Source organism: Blennius ocellaris, assembly GCF_963422515.1.
Source record: "Blennius ocellaris genome assembly, chromosome: 19".
Lineage (NCBI taxonomy): Eukaryota > Metazoa > Chordata > Actinopteri > Blenniiformes > Blenniidae > Blennius > Blennius ocellaris.
The window spans coordinates 24859961-24881236 of record NC_137668.1 but is presented as its reverse complement, the minus strand read 5'-3'; the positions used below and the strand labels follow the sequence as shown (position 1 = coordinate 24881236).

Sequence of the window (21276 nt, the reverse complement as noted above, 5' to 3'; positions counted from 1 at the left end):
GGGTGGAGGAGGAGGAGGAGCTCGGGGGGTTCTGAGGGTGGAGGAGGAGGAGGAGCTCGGGGGGTTCTGAGGGTGGAGGAGGAGGAGGAGCTCGGGGGTTCTGAGGGTGGAGGAGGAGGAGGAGCTCGGGGGGTTCTGAGGGTGGAGGAGGAGGAGGAGCTCGGGGGGTTCTGAGGGTGGAGGAGGAGGAGGAGCTCGGGGGTTCTGCCTCCATCAAGTCCTGGTTCTGATCAGATTCTATCTAAGAATAAAAGTTTGTCTGCTAGTTAGCAATAAATGCTAAAAGGCCCAAACAACTGAAGTGACTCAATACGGCAAGAAATGCTAAAATCGCCACGCGTTCTAATTGGTTATTATATCTGAAACATCTAAAATTGGATTAAACTGATAAAACACTAAAATGGCTTATTGTTAATTGGCTCCGATAGCTGAAATGGCTAAAATCGGCCACATTTTTTTTTAAATTGGCCTAAATATGCTACACTCTCTATAACGACTAGCCTTGCTAAAAGAAATGCTAAATTGGTTTAAAATACTTAAACGGCTAAAACTGCGAAATAGCTAAAAAAAATCGTTGAAGTGGCTTAAAATAATGTGAGCCGGCTGAAATTGCTAAAATGGCTAAAAATGATAAATTGGCCCCCCCAAAAATGCTAAAACTGCTAAATTTGCTAAACATGCTAAAATAGCTTAAACAGCTCAATCACACGCATTTTTGATAATTTTCTTTTTTCCATTTGATAAATATACTTAAAGTGACGGTTTCAGACCTCTGAGCTCGACGGAGTTTAAAAGACGCTGACATGTTGTTTATTTGACGGCGAAGCAGAGGAGAAGACGTAGAAGTACGAGGGTAGAGCAGAGAGGACGTGGACGAGGGACACGCTAAGAAACTGGGTCTCGTTTGTGCCTCGTCATCATTCTTATCGTAGACGTGACGTTAAGTTCGCTCCGACGGTTCCGTACGTTCCAAACAGAACGACGACTCGGCTTCCAACACGACGTGACGTTTTTTCCTTATTTAGCTAGAATATTAACCCCGCAAGGAACGATTAGCATGCTAGCACGTGAAATGGGTCAGTTTGCGCCACAGAAATCAAACCGAATTCCTCAAACTTTGAATTTATTGTAACGTTTCTGCCGCGGCGGAAACACAGGCGCCGTACTTCTTCTTTTAAAAGCTTCAGATTTGGTCTCCACCTCCGCGGGAGGAATCGTTTCGCTGCTAGCTAGCGCGACTAAATGTTTGAGCGAAGCTCACCTGACACCGAAACGCTTAAAAAGATCTGCGTTCTACAAAAGTATTGACTCATTTTAAGTCATTTTGATTAAATTACCGTATTTCCCAGACTAGAAGTCACACTAAGCTTCTTCTTGATCAAATATACCGTCTTCAGCCTCTAGTTGTCGCTGTCTGACGACAACACGCTGCTGCATTATTACCGTATTTAACTAACAGTGCAGAAAACTACCAAGTTTAGCTGAAAACTATCAAAATAAAGCTCCTTTTATGTATTATTGTGAAATAAATATGTTGTTTTTTTAACACCAGTGTGACATATATATGTTTATTTCTCTTGATAACATTTTTTTTTTTTTTTTGAGACTTATAGCTTGGAAAATACCGTATTTATTCTAAAAGCAAAATAAATTAAACTTAATAACTTCCTCTGATACCAAAATAAGAGCGTCTCAAGCCAGAAAACGATTAATTTTTTTTCAACCTTGGTTGTTTTTAACTTTGGTTTTTACGTTTTACGCGTTTCTGAGCAGCTTGTCGTTCTTTATGACGTATCGACTACAAAAATAAACTTCGGAGTTACGATGTTTTTTTCCCCGCCACATTTAATTTTCCGCGTTTCGCTGGCTAGCATAGCGCTAGCCAGGTAGCGTCTCGCGAGTATGTGCACGTGTATAAAAAAAAAAAAATGCGAACAACTTCTGCAATATATTTCTTTTCTTTTCTCGACAATTCCCAGAGAGCTGCCTTTTTCTTTTATTTTGGGAGAAACAAAACGAGGCCATCGATTTACGACGTTTAATATTTTCACGCGGTTTCCTGGACGAAAATGTCACTCGTGAGTTCTTCCCAAGGGGACATTGCCACTTTAGAAAAATAATTTCACCGGAGAGGAAATGGCACCTTAAAGCTTTAATATATGAGCGACTGTGACGGTTTGACTTTTTTTTTTTTTTTTTTTTAAACGACGACGATTCAGTCGTTTTCTCACTTTTTCTTCTCTGGGACTCTTCCAGTGCTTCTTTAGATTATATAAGTAATAATAAAAAAAAAAAAAAGCCTTTTGACAAAAATCAGGCTTTATATTAAGTGTCTTCGGATGGCGGGAACGTTGGCGTGTCGCTAACGGAGCTAGCGTAGCGTAGTTTCACTGTCCTCCGGCTATTTTCTGTCTTTTTGTGCCTATCCAGGATTAAATTCCATCTTTTCCTCCCGACTTGCACACTGATGTATATAGATGTGTCACTGCCGAGGCCCTGAAGTGCAAGAACAATAATAAAAGGTAGGGGGCGCTTCACTCGTTCGTTCGGTTTTTGTAAGGGAAGTGCGTCTTTTTATCGCGACTATGTTGACTCATTATTAGCATGACGGGTTGAGCTAGTCTGCCTCTTTTCATCAGAAAGGGTCTACTGAAGTAAAAAATAAAAGAATGTCTTTTGAGATATATTGTACTAAAGACGCAACACTTTTGTATATGTATTTATCGTTGTGTTCCAGTAGCCTGCCGGCGGCCGCGGCGCTGCGGCGGCTAGCCAGGTTCCGGCGTCGACGCGACAGTCTGATCTCACCGGACGCGGATTCGACTTGCCGCCAAAATCTGGAGACAAAAGATTTTAGCTTCGTCTTACGAGGCGGAAATGTTTTTCGACGATTCGCTCGGGGGTCTGCGGCGGAGGCGGCGGAGGCTAAAGTCGCGCAAATGGCTAAAAGAGGGAAGTCGTTGAAACTGCGGGGGGGAAAAAAAAAATTTCAAGAAGGGAAAGCTGCTGCAACGGCGTAAACCAAAAAAATAGAAAATACGTAAACGAAGGTAAAGTAGCTAAAAAGGGTAAAACGTGCTAATTTTGTCGCATTGACTATGTTATGCTCCCTTTTTTATCGACAACATCGTAACGGATGTTTTTATCTTTCTGTCGTGTCTCGCCTGCGTCCGCCGTTTTCCTCAGAGCGCGGTAAAAAAATTCAACTATAACGTGAAGTTAAAAGCAGTTGCTATGGCTAAAAACGCTCAAGAAGCTAAATTGGCCGAAAGCTAAAAATGAATAAAAACGCCTGAAATGTCTTAAAACCATTTAAAACTGCGTCACGGTTAGAAAATTGCAGCAATTATTGGCGACAATAGCTAATAATTACTACATTTGCTAACACGGCTTCATCAGCTAAACATCGCTCAAAGGTAAAGCCGCTAACGTGGCTAAAACAAGCACAACAAAAATGCTACAGTAGCTAAGAATAGCTAAAATAGCTAAAAACATCCAAAACCCAGGAAACTGTAGGAATATTTATAGAAATCCGTCAGTTTCAGAAATGCTACATAAGCTAGCAGACCTTGCGAATTAGACTTTTTTTCAGCGCTATATTAAGTTTTTGATATGAATTTGATGAAACGTGAGCGACGGCGACCATAAAGGCAGCAGACCCCTCGATTAGCTTCAAACGGACGCTAACCAAACGGGACAGAAGCTAACGCTAACAGACGGCGACGTAGAATATCAAGGGGGAGTTTTTGTTCAGGCGGATACTAATTGTGGAGGTTTTTCGTATCGGACACGCGCTACGCGACGTCGGCGGACTCGTTGTGGCTCGAAGTGGACGAGCCGTCGCCGTGGAAACATATGGGATACCCGCGCAGCATGCTAACAAACTACAACGTAGATCTGCTTTGTTATTTACAAAACTTCCTCATCGGTTTCTTTTTTTTGTGTGTGTTTTTTTTTTCTTTTTCTTTTTCATAATTTGAATTTTATTTTTTGGTTTGAAAACGTGTTCATTGTGATTTCTTGTTAATTAGTGATGTGATAATTAAACATGGAATAAATTGGACTAAAACTCTTTTTGTGTTGGTTCTTGTTGTGTGTTTACAATTTGTCAAGACATTATTATTATTATTATTATTATTATTATTATTTGGGGTATTTGTTTGTGTTCTATTCTTTTATTTCTTTTACAATTTTATTTTAGATTACATTATTTTGTAGGGTCCAAGCAGAGCTATTGAAATGCAAGACATTATTATTATTATTATTATTATTATTATTATTATTATTTGGGGTATTTGTTTGTGTTCTATTCTTTTATTTCTTTTACAATTTTATTTTAGATTACATTATTTTGTAGGGTCCAAGCAGAGCTATTGAAATGCAAGACATTATTATTATTATTATTATTATTATTATTATTATTATTTGGGGTATTTTTTTGTGTTCTATTTTTTTTATTTCTTTTACAATTTTATTTTATACTAATTTATTGTGTAGGGTCCAAGCAGAGCTATTGAAATGCAAGACATTATTAATATTATTATTATTATTTATGTAAAGAGGCATTTTAATAACTATATGCTGGATCAGCGTTTTTTCTGTTTGTGACAGTTTTATACACAAATACTTTGCAGGTATTGTGACGAAGCAGCTGCAGACACACAAACAATGAGGTCGGCATAAATTAATCCCAGAACTCTCACGTTGGCAGAAACGATTTCTGCCATTCAGACGTCAAAGCTTTTTAAAGACATTCTTGCTTTGTTGTAAATTTTAACGTCCTTTAAACTTTTTAAAATATTTTAAACTTTAACTAAGCAGAGCAGAGCAGTAAAGTAAAACTGAGTCACCACAGTGACATGCAGGTCTGCTTCTATTATATCATGAAGTCTTCAGATTTCAACATGGCGACGTATTAATTTGCACAAAGGGAATGAAACTGAATTAAATTAAACATTTAATTATTTTAATCTTTATCCACACTTTATTCTGTCCGTGTAGTTCGTAGAATTTAACCTTCGATTTGTCTAAAACTCATTAAAGTTTTGAGAACCACGGACGACAGGTTGTGTTGTTGTAGTGCTCGTGGCGGCCGCCGGGTGGCAGCACTGCGCCTTCCTCTCCGTTTAACCGTGTTGACGAGGAAGACGTTCTTGTTGCTATGGTGGCGTCAACACCTGGCGGCGGACTCTCCGGTTTAGATTCTATTCTTGTTTTCCACGTTTCCAGACGTTTTGGAGACTTTTAGACGGATCGAACCGGACAAGCGTCAAAGTTTAACCTCGCAGGTACGAAGCGCTTTGTGTTTTCTGGCTGTTTTGGTGCAAACGACGATGTCAATGTGTGCAGCTAAGCTAAGCCAAGCTAAGCTAAGCCAAGCTAACCCACGAAGAAGAGTTTTACTCTCTTTATTTTACAATATTAACTTTCTCCCGAGAGATTGTTGTGTCTGTCCTCGTAACTCCACATTGTCGCGTTATAAAAATGTTCACAGGTGAGTGTAAATCTATAGAAACGTGTTTAAACGGAGTTTCGTTGGTTACGTTGAAAATCAATGTGATTAAATATTTAATAAAAACATTAAAAAACACATTTAAATCACACGTTCCTGTGACTATGACTCTTCACAGTGATTCAAAACCTTCACAGGACTGGAATACTTGAGTTTTCCGGCTGGATTTAACTTTCTGAGCTGAATTACATGTTTTCTTGTTTATATTTCTACTTTATTCAAATGATAATTACATCAGTGCCTCAGTACGTCTCCTCTTCATACTAATCTTTACTTTCCTTCAAAATAATGGTTGTGGTTTTAGACTAGAAAACAAGTACTTTGTGGGAAATTAGCTTCACACACACAGAACAAAATAAATGGACTAGAAAGTTAAAATATCCACATGACAGAATAAATATATAATGTATATTTCTATTGTGACGTAATGAGATTTCAAAGTGGGGCGAGGCTACAAAGAGGTTCAAAGGAACTTAAAGATGTAATGAAGTTGGCTTTGTTAATTAAATTTTTTTTTTAATTATTTTATTTTCATTTAATAAATTTCTTAGATTTTAATTAATTTTTGAATTTTATTAAATTTTTTGTTATTTTTTTATTTAATCTTTTTTTACGAAGTTGGCTTTGTTAATTAAATGTTTTTAAATGTAATTTAATGTATTCATTTTTTTTATTTAATTTCCCTTGTTTGAATTTTTTTGTGTTTTATTTGCCAAATTTTTTTGCAAAAACTCCCCCAAATTACCTGAAATCTTCAGGAATGATTTATCATCATCTAGATGAGATTTTAGGACGTTACCGACGAACCGCTTACATAAAAAAAAAAAAAAAAATCCTCAAATGCAGGAAAAATTCAACAACAATGGAAATAATGATAAGAAAATTCCTCCAGCGTTGAAATGCTCGTGTGTAAAGATCTTAATGTAATTGTGTGATGAAGCTTGGTTGCTAGGCAACAATCACTTCATTTCATTCACTGCGACGAAGACAAAGAAATAAACTTAGAGGATTTCAAAGAAAGGCTTGTTTTTGTTTTAATTTTTTTAATATAAAAGTAGTTTCCTGTTCGGAGGCGTCATGTCGGCCCAGCGGCCCCCGTCCAGCCTGGGCCGGCCCCTGAGCCGCAGTGGAACCGGCCGACCCCCGACGGCCGTCCGCCCCCCTCCCACCGCCATCCGCGTCGCCACCGGGGTAAGAACCCGCCTCCGCCGCCGGCTGTCTTAGGCACCGCCGCCTCCTCTTGCCTCACCGCGGGGGGGTCTGTTGGTTCCGTCCAGATGGTTCCGGGGACCAGCGGCCATCCTGCCATGAGGGCCGGCGTCCCCACGCCCGGGGTCCTGTCGGCCTCCATCAAGGTGACGGAGCGGCCCGTCACCCAGCAGGGCCTCAGCGGCATGAAGACCGGCGTGAAAGGTGAAAGGTGGCGTCTCGCCTCGCGTCCTCACAAGCAAGACACGCGGGACCAAGTCACACGTGGACCGATCCAGTCTTTAGTCCAAGTCGGGAGACATTTTTTTAACTCCATGTACTGGTTTAACGTATATTTATTGGGTTTGCTAACAAAATGTGGGGTCAAAGGTCAAGGTGTCGTCACAGGAAGAAAATATTGTCATGGTAACGTCGTCAGTTTGAATCCAACCCCTGATAGGCCACGTGATGCACGGGATTTTTAATTTTAATTTCTTTCTTTTTCATAACTTTTTTTTTATTTAATCTGATTTTACGAAGTTGGCTTTGTTAATTTCATAAAATTTTTACAAATTTTATTTAATTCTTTTATTTTAATTTAATTTCTTTTTTTTATTTTATTTACCTTTTTGTTATTTTTTTCATAAATTTTTTTTAATTTAATTTAATTCTTTTATTTTATTTTTAAAATTTTATTTAATTCTTCAATTAAATTTTTTTATAAAATTTTCCTTGTTTCAATTTTTTTTTATTTGATCTTACTTTGACCCTGGGGGGTCAAAGGTCAGGCGGGGTATTTTCACCATAATGTGATCAGCATAGGGATTTGAAAACTGGACTTTTTGACTTTAGGTTCACGTCAGTTGGGATTTTTAAAAAAATGTCCTGATCCTTGCGTGTGACTTGGTTTGGTGTCGCTGAAGAACTAAAACAATGTCAGAACGTTTGAAATAACCTGCAGCGGCGGCGGTTCTCACCTCTGACCTTCTGTTCCTCCACGACCTCCGTCTCCTCCTAAAGGCCCCCAGAGACAGATCCTGGACAAGTCCTACTACCTCGGCCTCCTCAGGTAACGCAAGCTAGCAGGACGCCTCCGCCACACGTCCTCTGAGAGACCTCGAGCTCTCTGAGAACAAAGCCCCGTTTCCACGGCAACGTTTCAGCAGGAAACGCATCTAAAAAAAAGAAAAAAACGATGTAGTTTTCACTAGTCGGAGCTGTTGTTTGTTAACTGTGCCAAGTGTTTATTTATTTATGTATTTATTGGTTTGTTTGCATGTATTTTACCAACGTTTGGCTAAAAAAATTCCTCACTCGAATTGCGTGAAACCTTCAGGCATGATTGGTCGTCATATAAGGATCAAAGGATTTGATTTCGGGACGTTAGCGGCGAAACGCTTCCCAATTAATTCCACCAACAAACTGCAGCCGTTGTGGTGTTGTGGTTTTGTGGCGTTGTGGTGTTGTGACGTCGTGATGAGGCGTCATGGTGTTGTGGCGTTGTGGTTTTGTGGCGTTGTGGTGTTGTGACGTCGTGATGAGGCGTCATGGTGTTGTGGCGTTGTGGTTTTGTGGCGTTGTGGTGTGGTTTTGTGGCGTCGTGATGAGGCGTCATGGTGTTGTGGCGTCGTGGTTTTGTGGCGTTGTGGTGTGGTTTTGTGGCGTTGTGGTGTCGTGGTTTTGTGGCGTTGTGGTGTCGTGGTTTTGTGGCGTCGTGATGAGGCGTCATGGTGTTGTGGCGTCGTGGTGTCGTGGTTTTGTGGCGTTGTGGCGTCGTGATGTTGTGATGTCGTGGCGTCGTGGTGTTGTGGTGTTGTGATGTTGTGGCATTGTGATGTGATGGCGTTGTGTTGTTGTGATGTCATGGCGTTGTGTTGTTGTGTTGTTGTGATGTTGTGGCGTTGTGGTGTTGTGATGTCATGATGTCAGCGGCGGTTCCCCTCAGGAGCAAAGTGACGGAGCTCACGGCAGAAACCAGCAAACTGCTGAAGGAGATCGACAACTACAACCAGGAGAACTCCGTCTACCTGTCCTACGAGAAGAGGTGGGTGCTGCTCCTCCTCCTGCTCCTCCTCCTCTTCCTCCTACTCCTCCTCCTGCTCCTCCTCCTCTTCCTCCTACTCCTCCTCCTGCTCCTCCTGCTCCTCCTCCTCTTCCTCCTACTCCTCCTCCTCCTCCTCCTCCTGCTCCTCCTCCTGCTCCTCCTGCTCCTCCTCCTCTTCCTCCTACTCCTCCTCCTGCTCCTCCTCCTCTTCCTCCTACTCCTCCTCCTGCTCCTCCTGCTCCTCCTCCTCTTCCTCCTACTCCTCCTCCTGCTCCTCCTCCTCTTCCTCCTACTCCTCCTCCTGCTCCTCCTGCTCCTCCTCCTCTTCCTCCTACTCCTCCTCCTCCTCCTCCTCCTGCTCCTCCTCCTGCTCCTCCTCCTCTTCCTCCTGCTCCTCCTCCTGCTCCTCCTGCTCCTCCTCCTCTTCCTCCTACTCCTCTTCCTCCTCCTCCTCCTCCTCCTCCTCCTCCTTCTCCTCCGGGTTCTGCTGCTTTGAGAACCTTCTAGAACCGTCACTCTTGCTCACTTCCTGTTTTCCAGAGCCGGAGGCCTGGCGGCCGAGATCAAGGACCTGCAGGGTCAGCTGGCCGACCACAACATGGTAGACACACACACACACACACACACACACACACACACACACACACACACACACACACACACACACACACACTCACACGTCTTCCCTCAACGATCTCTTGGTCCACAGCTGGTGGACAAGCTGAACACGAGCACGGAGGTGGAGGAGATGGTCAACGACTACAACGCGGTGAGGTCACGGCGCCGCCGCCGCAAACCCGCCAGTTCCTGTGTTGACGTGTTGACGTGTTGACGTGTTGATGTGTTGACGTGTTGACGTGACGACCTGCCGTGTTTCTCACCTGCAGCTGAAGGCGCAGAACGACTGTGAGAACGAGAGCATGGAGATCGTCTTCACCGAGAGGAGAGAGTGAGTGGCGCCAGCAACATTTTATTTATTTTATTTTAATTTAATTTCTTTTTCATTACTTTTTTCAAATTTAATCTTAGTTTACAAAGTTGGCTTTGTTAATTTCATTTTATTTATTTTTTATTTAATTTAATTAAATTTTTATTTAATTATTTTATTTTAATTTCGTTTTTTATTTTATTTACTTTTTTGTTACTTTTTTAATTTAATCTTATTTTACGAAGTTGGCTTTGTTAATTTAATTAAAAAAAATATTTTATTTAATTATTTTATTTTAATTTAATTTATTTCTTTGATTTTAATATTTAATTAAAAATGTTTTATTTAATCTTATTTTACGAAGTTGACTTTGTTAATTTCATTAAAAAAAATTATTTTAATTTATATTTTAACTTCTTTTTTCATTTTATTTACTTTTTTGTTATTTTGTTTAATTTTATTTATTAAATTTAATTTCATTCTTTTATTTTATTTAAATTTGTTTTATTTAATTTCCCATGTTTCAATTTTTTATTTTTTTTTTATCTTACTTTATTATTATTTGATTTGATTTGATTCTTTTATTGCAAAAACTCCCCCAAATGACCTGAAATCTTCAGGAATGATTTATCATCATCTAGATGAGATTTTAAGACGTTAACGACGAACTGTTTAAATAAAAAAAAATTTAAATCCTCAAATGCAGGAAAAATTCACAATTAACAATGAAACTAATGATTAGAAAATTCCTCCAGCGTTGAAAGACTCTGGTGTGTAAAGGTCTTAATGTGATTGTGTGATGAAGCTTGGTTGCTAGGAGATCGAGATTCATTTAGTTTACTGCGACGACGACAAAGAAATACTTAACATTAAAAATTTTATTCCTCTTAGATAATAAATATCACTTCTGATTTAGTCTTTGGCCAAATGCTAAATAATAATAATAATAATACTAATAATAATAATACCATGACTCCTGATGTTACTCAGTCACTTTAATCAACCGTGTGATTTGCTTTGAAGCCGCCGCCGTTGCTTTGAAGCCGCCACCGTTGCTTTGAAGCCATCGCCGTTGCTTTGAAGCCGGAGTTTTCCAGTGTTTGTGACGTTGCCTTGGAAACGAGGCCGGAGCGTCGCCTCGTCAGGGTTCTGCTGGGTTCTCCTCTCCTTCCATTCCGTTGCTCTTGATGTACGGATCCTCAAAGTATTCGTCTTCCGGCTCCTCCACCGCCGCCGCCGCCGCCCGGCCGCCCTGGTTCTCGAAGCTGAAGGTGTGCGGCGTGCGGTAGCTGCCCCTCTTCTTGAAGACGGTCGTCACGAAGTGCCCGTCGTTGTTGCCTCCGGCGCCGTCGTCGTCGTCGTCCTGGTGCAGCCGGCGGTGTCGGTAGTTGTGGAAGAGCTTGTACAAGGACGGCCCCTTCACCGCGCACACGATCAGCGCCGAGGTGACGAGCGCCAGGGCCGCCACGCTCGCCGTGAACTTCCACGAGTTCCCCGCCGCCGGTTTCCGCCCTGCTGGAGGAAGAGCGCAGCGCGTTAGCTCGTTTGCCCATTAGCCCGTTAGGTTGTTAGCTCATTAGCCCGTTCGGTCGTTAGCCCGTTAGCTCGTACCCGTCCCATGTTTCAGGCGTCGGACCAAACAACAAGTAGAAACTCAATTTCTCCGTTTGCGTCTAAAGAGGAGCCGGAGATTTTCCTCACAACTCGTGACGTCCAGTTTTTTTTTTTCCAGGATTCTGATTGGCTGTCACAGCTTCATGCGTCTCATTACACTGCCCCCTACAGGTGTGGCTGCTCATTGCAGCTCTGAACCCGGAGGACAGTGAATGAGGAGTTTTTTTTAAACGTAGAGGGAAATAACCGTTTAAAAAAAAAAAAAAAACTGTGTACGTGTAGACATGGCCTCAGTGAGACGCCCACATTTGATCTGTTTTAAAAGTGCTTTACTTATTTTTAGTCCGTGAAGAATAATAGTAATCGTAATAATATTTGTGAGTATGATAATATTATAATAATATAAAACTAGAAATTATAGGGTAACATTTATGATTATACTAATATTAATGATGCTAATAATCTAAAAAAAAAAATAGGAGTAATACTATTTGTGATTAGAATGACATTAATCTAATATCAAGATTTTTTCCACTTTTAGCTTTTATCTTTACCTTTGATCTTCCATGTCGGGGGATGGGGGGAATATTTACCATTGGTGCCGTTGTGGGTCTGACCCGGCGACTCGGTTCTGTTCAGTGCAGCCGTTTGGGTCGGCGGCGGCTCGGAGAAGCACAGCGCCGCCGCCTCCGCCACTTCCATTCCTGCCTTGCTCGACGGCGACGCGCAGACGGCGGGAGTTTCACCTGGAGAAGGCGAGCGAGATAGAGAGAGATGGTGTTCAGTCGTTTTCGCGGGCGTAAACGGACGGTCGCCGCGGCGACGGAGACGACGGTTCACCGGCGGAGACGTTGGCGGCGCTGAAGTGGCGGACGGGGCCCAGCAGGGGGCAGGAGCAGTTCCAGGGGTTCTCCTGCAGCCGCAGCACCTGCAGGCAAACCAGACCACGGAACCGTGACTTTGATCTTACGACGAGTCTTTGATCTAAACCGACAGTGGTTGTATTTAGGTTCTAAAGCCTCGGGACCGAGGTCCCTAGGGTCCACCTTGGGGACACGTCTTCAGTGGCTGTGAGCGCCGTCACCATGGAAACGGGGGTGGGGGGGGTGAGATGAAGCAGACGACCCACCTGGAGGCGGTCCAGGTTCAGAACTCGGTGCAGCTCCTCTGGGAGGCTCGTCAGCCGGTTCCCCGACAGGTCCAGGTCCGTCAGGAGGTCCAGACCGGAGAACGCCTCCGAGTCCAGCCTGCAACAGAAACCTGCGCTTCAGGTCCTGGACCGTGTCTCCCCCCCCACCACCCCTCCCCCCCTCCCCCCTGGTGTACCTCTGGAGGTCGTTCCCGGCCAGCGACAGCTTCGTCAGGTTGGGCGCGGCGGAGAAGAACCCGGCGGGGACCCGGGTCAGCCGGTTCCCGTCCAGCCGGAGCTCCAGCAGGGCCGGGTAGGTCCCCAGGGCCCGGCGGTCCGACTCGTTCAGGGCGACCCGGTTCCCGTCGAGCAGCAGCCTGGTGACCGGCGTGCCGTCGGTGTTGGGCGGGACGGCGTCCAGCAGCTGGCCGCTGAACGTCCTCGTCTGCCGGCGGGACGGAAAGACATTTTTATCTTATTATTTGAACGGACGAACCAGGAAGAGACGGAGCAGGACGGTTTCTCCACCCGCGGATCCTGATCCGGAGCGCCGGCGCCGCCCAGGACCACCGCGGCGGCGCTCAGCAGGACGACGACCGGCCGCAGCCTCATTTTCCTCCAGATGACGCTTCTGCTGCTGCTGTGGAACCGTGGAACCGCGGGGGAACGTGGGGGGGGGAACCTCCACCCTCTACCCTCCAGGAAGAAAAGAGCCTCACCTGTCGCCGGCACAGCTCACGACCCTTGATCCTCGTAAAACCTGGAGCCGGCTTTGATCTCCTCCCCCCTCCCCCACTGCTTCCTTCACCAAGGCCATCAATTATTAACCGCCGGGTTTTTATTCTGGAGCCGAACAGGAAGTAGAATCGACAAGGAAACTTCTCATGACTTTGTTTTTCAAAGAATCGACGGCGACGCTTCAGCTTCACTTCTTAGAACCTGATTTATCATATAAGATGTTAAAAAATAAAAGTCCAGTGACAAAGAAAAACATGAAAGTAGAGATTTTTAGCGAGAGCAAACTTTTTATATTTGGCTCGAGCTTCATATGTTCTAAAATACAGATTTATTTAATCTCCCAACTGATTCTTTCTTTTTAGTCACTCAACACATTTTTGTCTTAATTTAACTTCAATATTACATAATTAAAGACATTTACTGTGAAACTGATGCAACATTCATCAACCAATCAAGTTTTCATATTTAAAAAAGTATTAATAATAATAATAATAATACATTTAATTTGTAATGCCCTTTTAATAAAAAGGAGATCAAAGAGCTTCAAGCACACGTTAATAAATAAACGACACAAATGACCTCAAATGTAGCATTTTAAAAGTGACTTCTTTATTGGAGAACGTCACTTTGGCCTCTGAAGCCTGACGTAGGTGACGGAGGTGATTCAGCGTCTCGGTCGTCCCTGCAGGAGGGAGGACGCCATCCGGGCCGTGGACGAGGACGTCCAGGCGCAGAGACGCGTGGCGGAGGAGGTGGTCCGGTCCATGTCGTCCTCCAAGCAGCAGAGATACTCCAGCATGACGGCCGCCAACGAGGAGCTGCTGCAGGTACCGCCGCCAGCTAGCCAACCGCCGCCAGCTAGCCAATCGCCGCATGCTAGCCAACCGCCGCCAGCTAGCCAACCGCCGTCAGCGGCTTTCTCACGAGTGTCTCTTGCAGGAGATGAGTGTCCTCCAGGAGGAGCTGGACGTCCTCCACGCCAGGAGGGAGGACTACGAGGAGGTGGGTGGAGCTCCAGGAGCAGCGACTCCGGAGAGGCGGGATTTAACGTCGAGCCGTCCCTGTCCCCTGTGTCCTATCCCCTCTACCCTGTCTCATCTCCCATGTCTCCTGTCTCCTATCTCCTGCCCCCTGTCCCATGTCCCCTGCCTCCTATCCCATGTCTCCTATCTCCCGTCTCATATCCCCTGTCTCCTGTCCCCTTTTCTATCTCCTGTCCCATGTCTCCTATCTCCCCTCTACCCTGTCCCTGGTCTCATGTCCCCTGTCTCCTGTCCCCGCTTTCCTATCTCCTGTCTCATGTCCCCTGACTCATATCTCCTGTCCCCTGTCTCATGTGTCCTGTCCCCTCTCTACTATCTCATGTCCCCTGTGTCATGTCTCCTGTCTCCTGTCCCCTCTCCCCTCTCATATCTCCTGTTTCCTATCTCCTCTCCCCTGTCCCCTCTCCCCCCAGGAACTGTCCCACCTGTACTTCAAGCAGGACGTGGCCCGTCTCCACGAGAGCCTGTCCTCCCTGGAGACCCGGCGTGACGCCATGGAGGCGGAGCAGAAGAGTCAGCGCTCGCCGGAGGAGGAGCGAGAGACGATGCTCCAGCAGGTGGCGCTCTGCCGTCCTACTTAAACCTGAAGCTCCACCTCTGGACATCCAGGGGACGTCCTCAGAGGACATCCTCAGAGGGCGTCCTCAGAGGACGTCCTCAGGGGACGTCCTCTGAGGGTGTCCTCTGAGGGGCCGCGGAGACAATAAATAGTGCAACACTTTTGTCCCGCAGGTGAAAGAAGACAACCAGGAAATCGCCAGCATGGACAGACAGTATGTCCTCGTGTCCTTTCACATTCTGTTTTACTGCTTTTTATTTAAAAAAACAACATAAATGATTCAAGTTTTCTGTCTTCAGACTGTCAGAGATCAGGAACCGGATCAGACAGACGGGCGAAGAGCTGCAGCACCTAGAACACGGCGGCTCCGACGTCGCCCCGGGTAACCAACAGCTGTCTCTCGTCCACAAACTGCTGAGTCGTCACTTTCTACTGGAGTCCTGATGGTTTAACTCTGTTCACCAGGCGAATACCAGCAGAAATACAAGGAGCTGAAGAGGAGAGAGGAGGAGATCGACCGTGAGTAAATAACAACATGATGATTAGAAAAGACTGTCGGAGGCGGTGGTGTCGTTCCTGGTGTATTCCTGGTGGTAAAGTTCCTGGTGTCGTTCCTGGTGTGTTCCTGGTGGTAAAGTTCCTGGTGTATTCCTGGTGGTAAAGTTCCTGGTGTAGTTCCTGGTGTGTTCCTGGTGGTAAAGTTCCTGGTGTCGTTCCTGGTGTATTCCTGGTGGTAAAGTTCCTGGTGTCGTTCCTGGTGTATTCCTGGTGGTAAAGTTCCTGGTGTCGTTCCTGGTGGTGTAGTTCCTGGTGTAGTTCCTGGTGTATTCCTGGTGGTAAAGTTCCTGGTGTAGTTCCTGGTGGTGTAGTTCCTGGTGTAGTTCCTGGTGTATTCCTGGTGGTAAAGTTCCTGGTGTCGTTCCTGGTGTATTCCTGGTGGTGTAGTTCCTGGTGTAGTTCCTGGTGTATTCCTGGTGGTAAAGTTCCTGGTGTCGTTCCTGGTGGTGTAGTTCCTGGTGTGTTCCGGGTGTAGTTCCTGGTGTGTTCCGGGTGTAGTTCCTGGTGGTAAAGTTCCTGGTGTAGTTCCTGGTGTATTCCTGGTGGTGTAGTTCCTGGTGTGTTCCGGGTGTAGTTCCTGGTGTGTTCCTGGTGGTGTAGTTCCTGGTGTGTTCCTGGTGGTAAAGTTCCTGGTGTAGTTCCTGGTGTGTTCTGGGTGTAGTTCCTGGTGTATTCCTGGTGGTGTAGTTCCTGGTGTAATTCCTGGTGTGTTCCTGGTGTAGTTCCTGGTGTGTTCCGGGTGGTGTAGTTCCTGGTGTGTTTCGGGTGGTGTAGTTCCTGGTGTGTTCCTGGTGACTTTCCTGGTGTAATTCCTGGTGTGTTCCTGGTGTAGTTCCTGGTTTGTTCCTGGTGTATTCCTGGTGTCGTTCCTGGTGTATTCCTGGTGTAGTTCCTGGTTTGTTCCTGGTGTATTCCTGGTGTCGTTCCTGGTGTATTCCTGGTGTGTTCCTGGTGTCGTTACTGGTGTGTTCCTGGTGTCGTTCCTGGTGTAATTCCTGGTGTGTTCCTGGTGTCGTTCCTGGTTAATTCCTGGTGTCGTTCCTGGTGTGTTCCTGGTGTCGTTCCTGGTGTGTTCCTGGTGTGTTCCTGGTGTCATTCCTGGTGTCGTTCCTGGTGTCGTTCCTGATGTAATTCCTGGTGTGTTCCTGGTGTCGTTCCTGGTGTAATTCCAGGTGACTTCCTGGTGTGTTCCTGGTGTCGTTCCTGGTGTATTCCTGGTGTGTTCCTGGTGTCGTTCCTGGTGTGTTCCTGGTGTCGTTCCTGGTGTAATTCCTGGTGTCGTTCCTGGTTTGTTCCTGGTGTGTTCCTGGTGTCGTTCCTGGTTAATTCCTGGTGTGTTCCTGGTGTAGTTCCTTGTGTCGTTCCTGGTGTAATTCCTGATGTTGTTCCTGGTTCGTTCCTGGTGTATTCCTGGTGTGTTCCTGGAGTCGTTCCTTGTGTCCTTCCTGGTGTCGTTCCTGGTGTCGTTCCTGGTGTATTCCTGGTGTAGTTCCTGGTGTGTTCCTGGTGTCGTTCCTGGTTTCATTCACAGTGTGTTCCTGGTGTTGTTCCTGGTTTAATTCCTGGTGTAGTTCCTGGTTTTTTCCTGGTGTGTTCCTGGTGTTGTTCCTGGTTAATTTCGTGTGTCGTTCCTGGTGTTGTTCCTGGTGTGTTCCTGGTGTGTTCCTGGTGTGTTCCTGGTGTAATTCCTGGTGTCGTTCCTGGTTTCGTTCCTGGTGTATTCCTGGTGTAGTTCCTGGTGTGTTCCTGGTGTCGTTCCTGGTTTCATTCACAGTGTGTTCCTGGTGTTGTTCCTGGTTTAATTCCTGGTGTTGTTCCTGGTTTTTTCCTGGTGTCGTTCCTGGTGTATTCCTGGTGTGTTCCTGGTGTCGTTCCTGGTTAATTTCGTGTGTCGTTCCTGGTGTTGTTCCTGGTGTGTTCCTGGTGTCGTTCCTGGTGTGTTCCTGGTGTCATTCACGGTGTGTTCCTGGTGTCGTTCCTGGTGTAGTTCCTGGTTAGTTCCTGGTTTGTTCCTGGTGTATTCCTGGTGTATTCCTGGTGTAGTTCCTGTTGTCGTTCCTGGTGTAATTCCTGGTGTGTTCCTGGTGTCGTTCCTGGTTAGTTCCTGGTGTCATTCCTGGTGTGTTCCTGGTGTAGTTCCTGGTTAATTTCATATGTCGTTCCTGGTGTGTTCCTGGTGTCGTTCCTGGTGTATTCCTGGTGTGTTCCTGGTGTAGTTCCTGGTGTGTTCCTGGTATCGTTCCTGGTGTGTTTCTGGTGTCGTTCCTTCTGTCGTTCCTGGTGTATTTCCTGGTGTGTTCCTGGTGTCGTTCCTTGTGTCTTTCCTGGTGTATTTCCTGGTGTGTTCCTGGTGTCGTTCCTTCTGTCGTTCCTGGTCTCTTTCCTGGTCTCGTTCCTGGTGTATTCCTGGTGTGGTTCCTGGTCCGTCCAGCAGGGGTCAGTCTGGTTCTTGTGCTTCTTCCAGGTTTCCAGGACTCCTTCCAGGAGACTCGAGCTCAGGAGCAGGACAAGATGAGACGGAGCGAGGAGGACATCCTGTCTCTGCTGGAGCACTGCAGCAGGGTGGGACACACACACACACACACACACACACACACACACACACACACACACACACACACACACACACACACACACACACTGCCACACACACACACACACACACGCCTGACGTGTGTGTGTGTGTGTGTGCAGAGCATGCTGAGGCTGCGCCAGGTGGACCGGGTCTCGGCCAGCGAGCTGAGGAACCTGCAGGAGGTTCTGCTGAGCAAAGAGATCGACGTCGTCCAATCAGAGAACACCGCCAAGGGCCTGAGCTCCGGTCAGGACACACACACTCACACACACACACACACACACACACACACACACACACACACACACACACACTCACACGCTCACACGCACACACACACTCACTCACACACTCACGCACACACACACACACACAGTGATGGTGTGTGTGTGTGTGTCCAGAGTCCCTCCAGCTGCAGCAGGATCTAGAGAAGGTTCAGCAGCTGGAGGTGAAGATCGGCGGTGAGCTGCAGATGTTGACGGAGCGAGTCGCCGCCATGGAGTCTGAGCTGCTGGCCTACCGGGACCTGGACTCGCTGCGGCGCCGCGCCGACGACAAGAAGCAGGTTGGTGCTGCTGCAACACCGCCACGCCGCCACAACGCCACATTGCCACACCGCCACGCCGCCAGGGTTCTGGTGTCCCGCCATTAACGCTCGTCGTACGTAGACGCTCGTCGTACGTCGACTCTCGTCGTACCGCCATTAACGCTCGTCGTACGTCAAGGCTCGTCGTACGTCGACGCTCGTCGTACGTCGACCCTCGTCGTACGTCGACGCTCGTCGTACGTCGACGCTCGTCGTACGTCGACCCTTGTCGTACATCGACGCTTGTCATACGTCGACACTGGTCATACGTCAACACGTGTCTGAGCAGCGGCTGCAGGAGGACCGGGTCTTGCTGACTCAGCGTCGGGACTCGTTGGACCAGCTGCTGGAGGAGAACAACCAGAAACTAGAAGCTCTGAAGTTCAACCTGCAGGAGAACGAGACTCACGCCCAGGTGACCCTTGGTTCTCTTGCTTCCTGTAGCAGTTCAACTTCCTGTGAGATTTGATTCCTGCAGAACCACGACGTTCTCCTATCGTGAGACGACGTTCTGGTTCTACCGACTCGTCAATAAACAACCTTTGTTCCTCCTCAGCTGCTGAACCTGGAGAGGAAGTGGAAACACCTGGAGCAGAACAACTTCGTGATGAAAGAGTGTATCCTGATCACAACCTGAACCCTAACCCTCCTCAGAACCTGAACCCTCCAGTCCTTTGATCTCACTGATCCTGAACTGCAGTTCCAGTCATCGCCTCCAGGTCCCAGGAGAGCGACTACACCGCCGTGGCCAAGAACGTCGAGCTGCTGGTGGCCGAGTACAACAAGATGCTCATCGAGGCGCTCAACAACAACAACAACAACAACAACAGGAGCTAAACACACACAGAACCGGCTCCCTGAAAATCGTTATGACGTCGAGATGCTGGATGTTTTTAAATCTTGTGAATTAAACACATCGGAACAGTCGCAGCCGGTTTGTTCTGGTCGTCGAATTCAGGAAATATTTACTATTTAACATTTAAAACGACGGCTGCAGTTCTGTTGGTGTTTGTTCGTATGCAGACGACACTCCGTTGTCCGCAGAATGATGCGTTTTCCAATTCATGTACATTTAATAAAGTTTGTCTCTGGAGGAGTTGTTTTTGTTCATCAGTGACTCGTTCTGCCGTCCAGGGAAACTAAACATATTTTAGACACACACAAATAAAAAAACAATTCCACGTCTCGTTTTTATTGCTTTTAATTACAGGAAAACAAACTGAACAGGTCATTTTTTGCATAAAATCCAAACTCCGCTCTAGAAATATACTCAACAAAAATATAAACGCAACACTTTTGTTTTTGCTCCCATTTTCCATGAGATGGACTTAAAGATCTAAAATTCATTCCAGATACACAATATTACCATTTCTCTCAAACATTGTTCACAAATGTGTCTAAATGTGTGACAGTGAGCACTTCTGCTTCGCTGAGATCATCCATCCACCTCACAGGTGTGCCACATCAAGATGCTGGTCTGACATCATGATTAGTGCACAGGTGTGCCTCAGACTGTCACAATAAAAGGCCACCATGAAATGTGAATTATTTATCCCCCGCCGTGGCCGATAGGCCCCGAAGGGGGATCTTGAAACAGTCTCCGTACGTCCGTACTTTCGTCCGTTCGAACGTTTCTACCTATATCTCGGCAACCCCTGGGCCCACAGTGACCAAACTTCACATGTGGATACATCTCAGAGGGGGAAAGGATACTATGGTGACCTTGACCTAATTTGCATATTAAGTAGGTCACAGGGTCACGAAGTGCTTAAAAACACATTTTGGGCTCTGGAGGCCTGGGTTTTTGAGCTAGGGCTCTGAAATTTTATACACACATGATACACACTCCAGGGATAACCTCCAGTACACCAAGTGACCTTGACCTTGACCTTGAAGATTGGTAGGGTCTGAAGTTTGCTCGTCATGGTTGCACAATACATGTATTTTCATATAAACATTTCTCCTCATTTCTCAGCAGTTCCTGGGCCCACAGTCACCAAACTTCACACATAGACACTCCACCTGGGGAGAAGGGGCACCATGGTGACCATGACCTAATTTGCATATCAGGTCACAGGGTCACTAAGTGCATAAAAACACCTTTTGGGCTCTGGAGACGTATTTTGACATAGCTTATGAAGAAGACCTTTCAGATTCTACATAATGATCTACTAGGACCCATGGAACACCCTCTAGTGTACCAAGTGTGCTGCCTTAGAGCTGCTTTGTGAGGAAATATAAAGCCCTCCGGCGGGGGATTAGCCCAGCAACGGCCTTCTTGTTTTGCTTTATTGGGGGTCTGGGGACTCAGAACCAGTCAGTATCTGGTGTGACCACCATTTGCCTCATGCAGTGCAACACATCTCCTTTGCATAGAGTTGATCCGACATGCCCGGTGAGGATGCTGGCCATGCAAGAACTGGGACATTTTCAGCTTCCAAGAATTGTGTCCAGATCCTTGCATCATGCTGGAACATGAGGTGATGTTCATGGATGTATGGCACAACACTGGGCCTCAGGGTCTCGTCACGGTATCTCTGTGCATTCACAATGCCTTCAATAAAATGCACCTGTGTTCTTCGTCCATAACAGATGCCTGCCCATGGAGGTGACGGTCCTGGGCTGGTGTGGTTACACCTGGTCTGCGGTTGTGAGGCCGGTTGGATGTACGGCCAGATTCTCTGAAACGCCTTTGGAGACGACTTATGGTGGAGAAATGAACATTCAATGCACGAACAACAGATCTGGTGGACATTCCTGCTGTCAGCAGGCCGACTGGACGCTCCCTCAATGCTTGTGGCA

The 21276-nt window shown here is 46.2% G+C and overlaps 1 protein-coding gene across 1 annotated transcript; it reads left to right on the top strand.

Annotated features, from left to right (window-relative positions):
• Window positions 1-5164: 5164 nt before the first annotated feature.
• Window positions 5165-19560, top strand: ift74 (intraflagellar transport 74). The gene is made up of 20 exons (XM_080514640.1): window positions 5165-5288; window positions 6568-6703; window positions 6790-6925; window positions 7721-7769; window positions 8646-8744; window positions 9285-9345; window positions 9454-9513; window positions 9632-9693; window positions 13842-13980; window positions 14093-14155; window positions 14610-14753; window positions 14929-14969; window positions 15055-15137; window positions 15221-15274; window positions 17778-17875; window positions 18008-18134; window positions 18290-18453; window positions 18764-18889; window positions 19031-19091; window positions 19181-19560. Exons 2-20 carry the CDS (start codon window positions 6590-6592, stop codon window positions 19309-19311), a joined length of 1812 nt encoding a protein of 603 aa, XP_080370766.1. The 5' UTR covers window positions 5165-5288; window positions 6568-6589; the 3' UTR covers window positions 19312-19560.
• Window positions 19561-21276: the final 1716 nt, after the last annotated feature.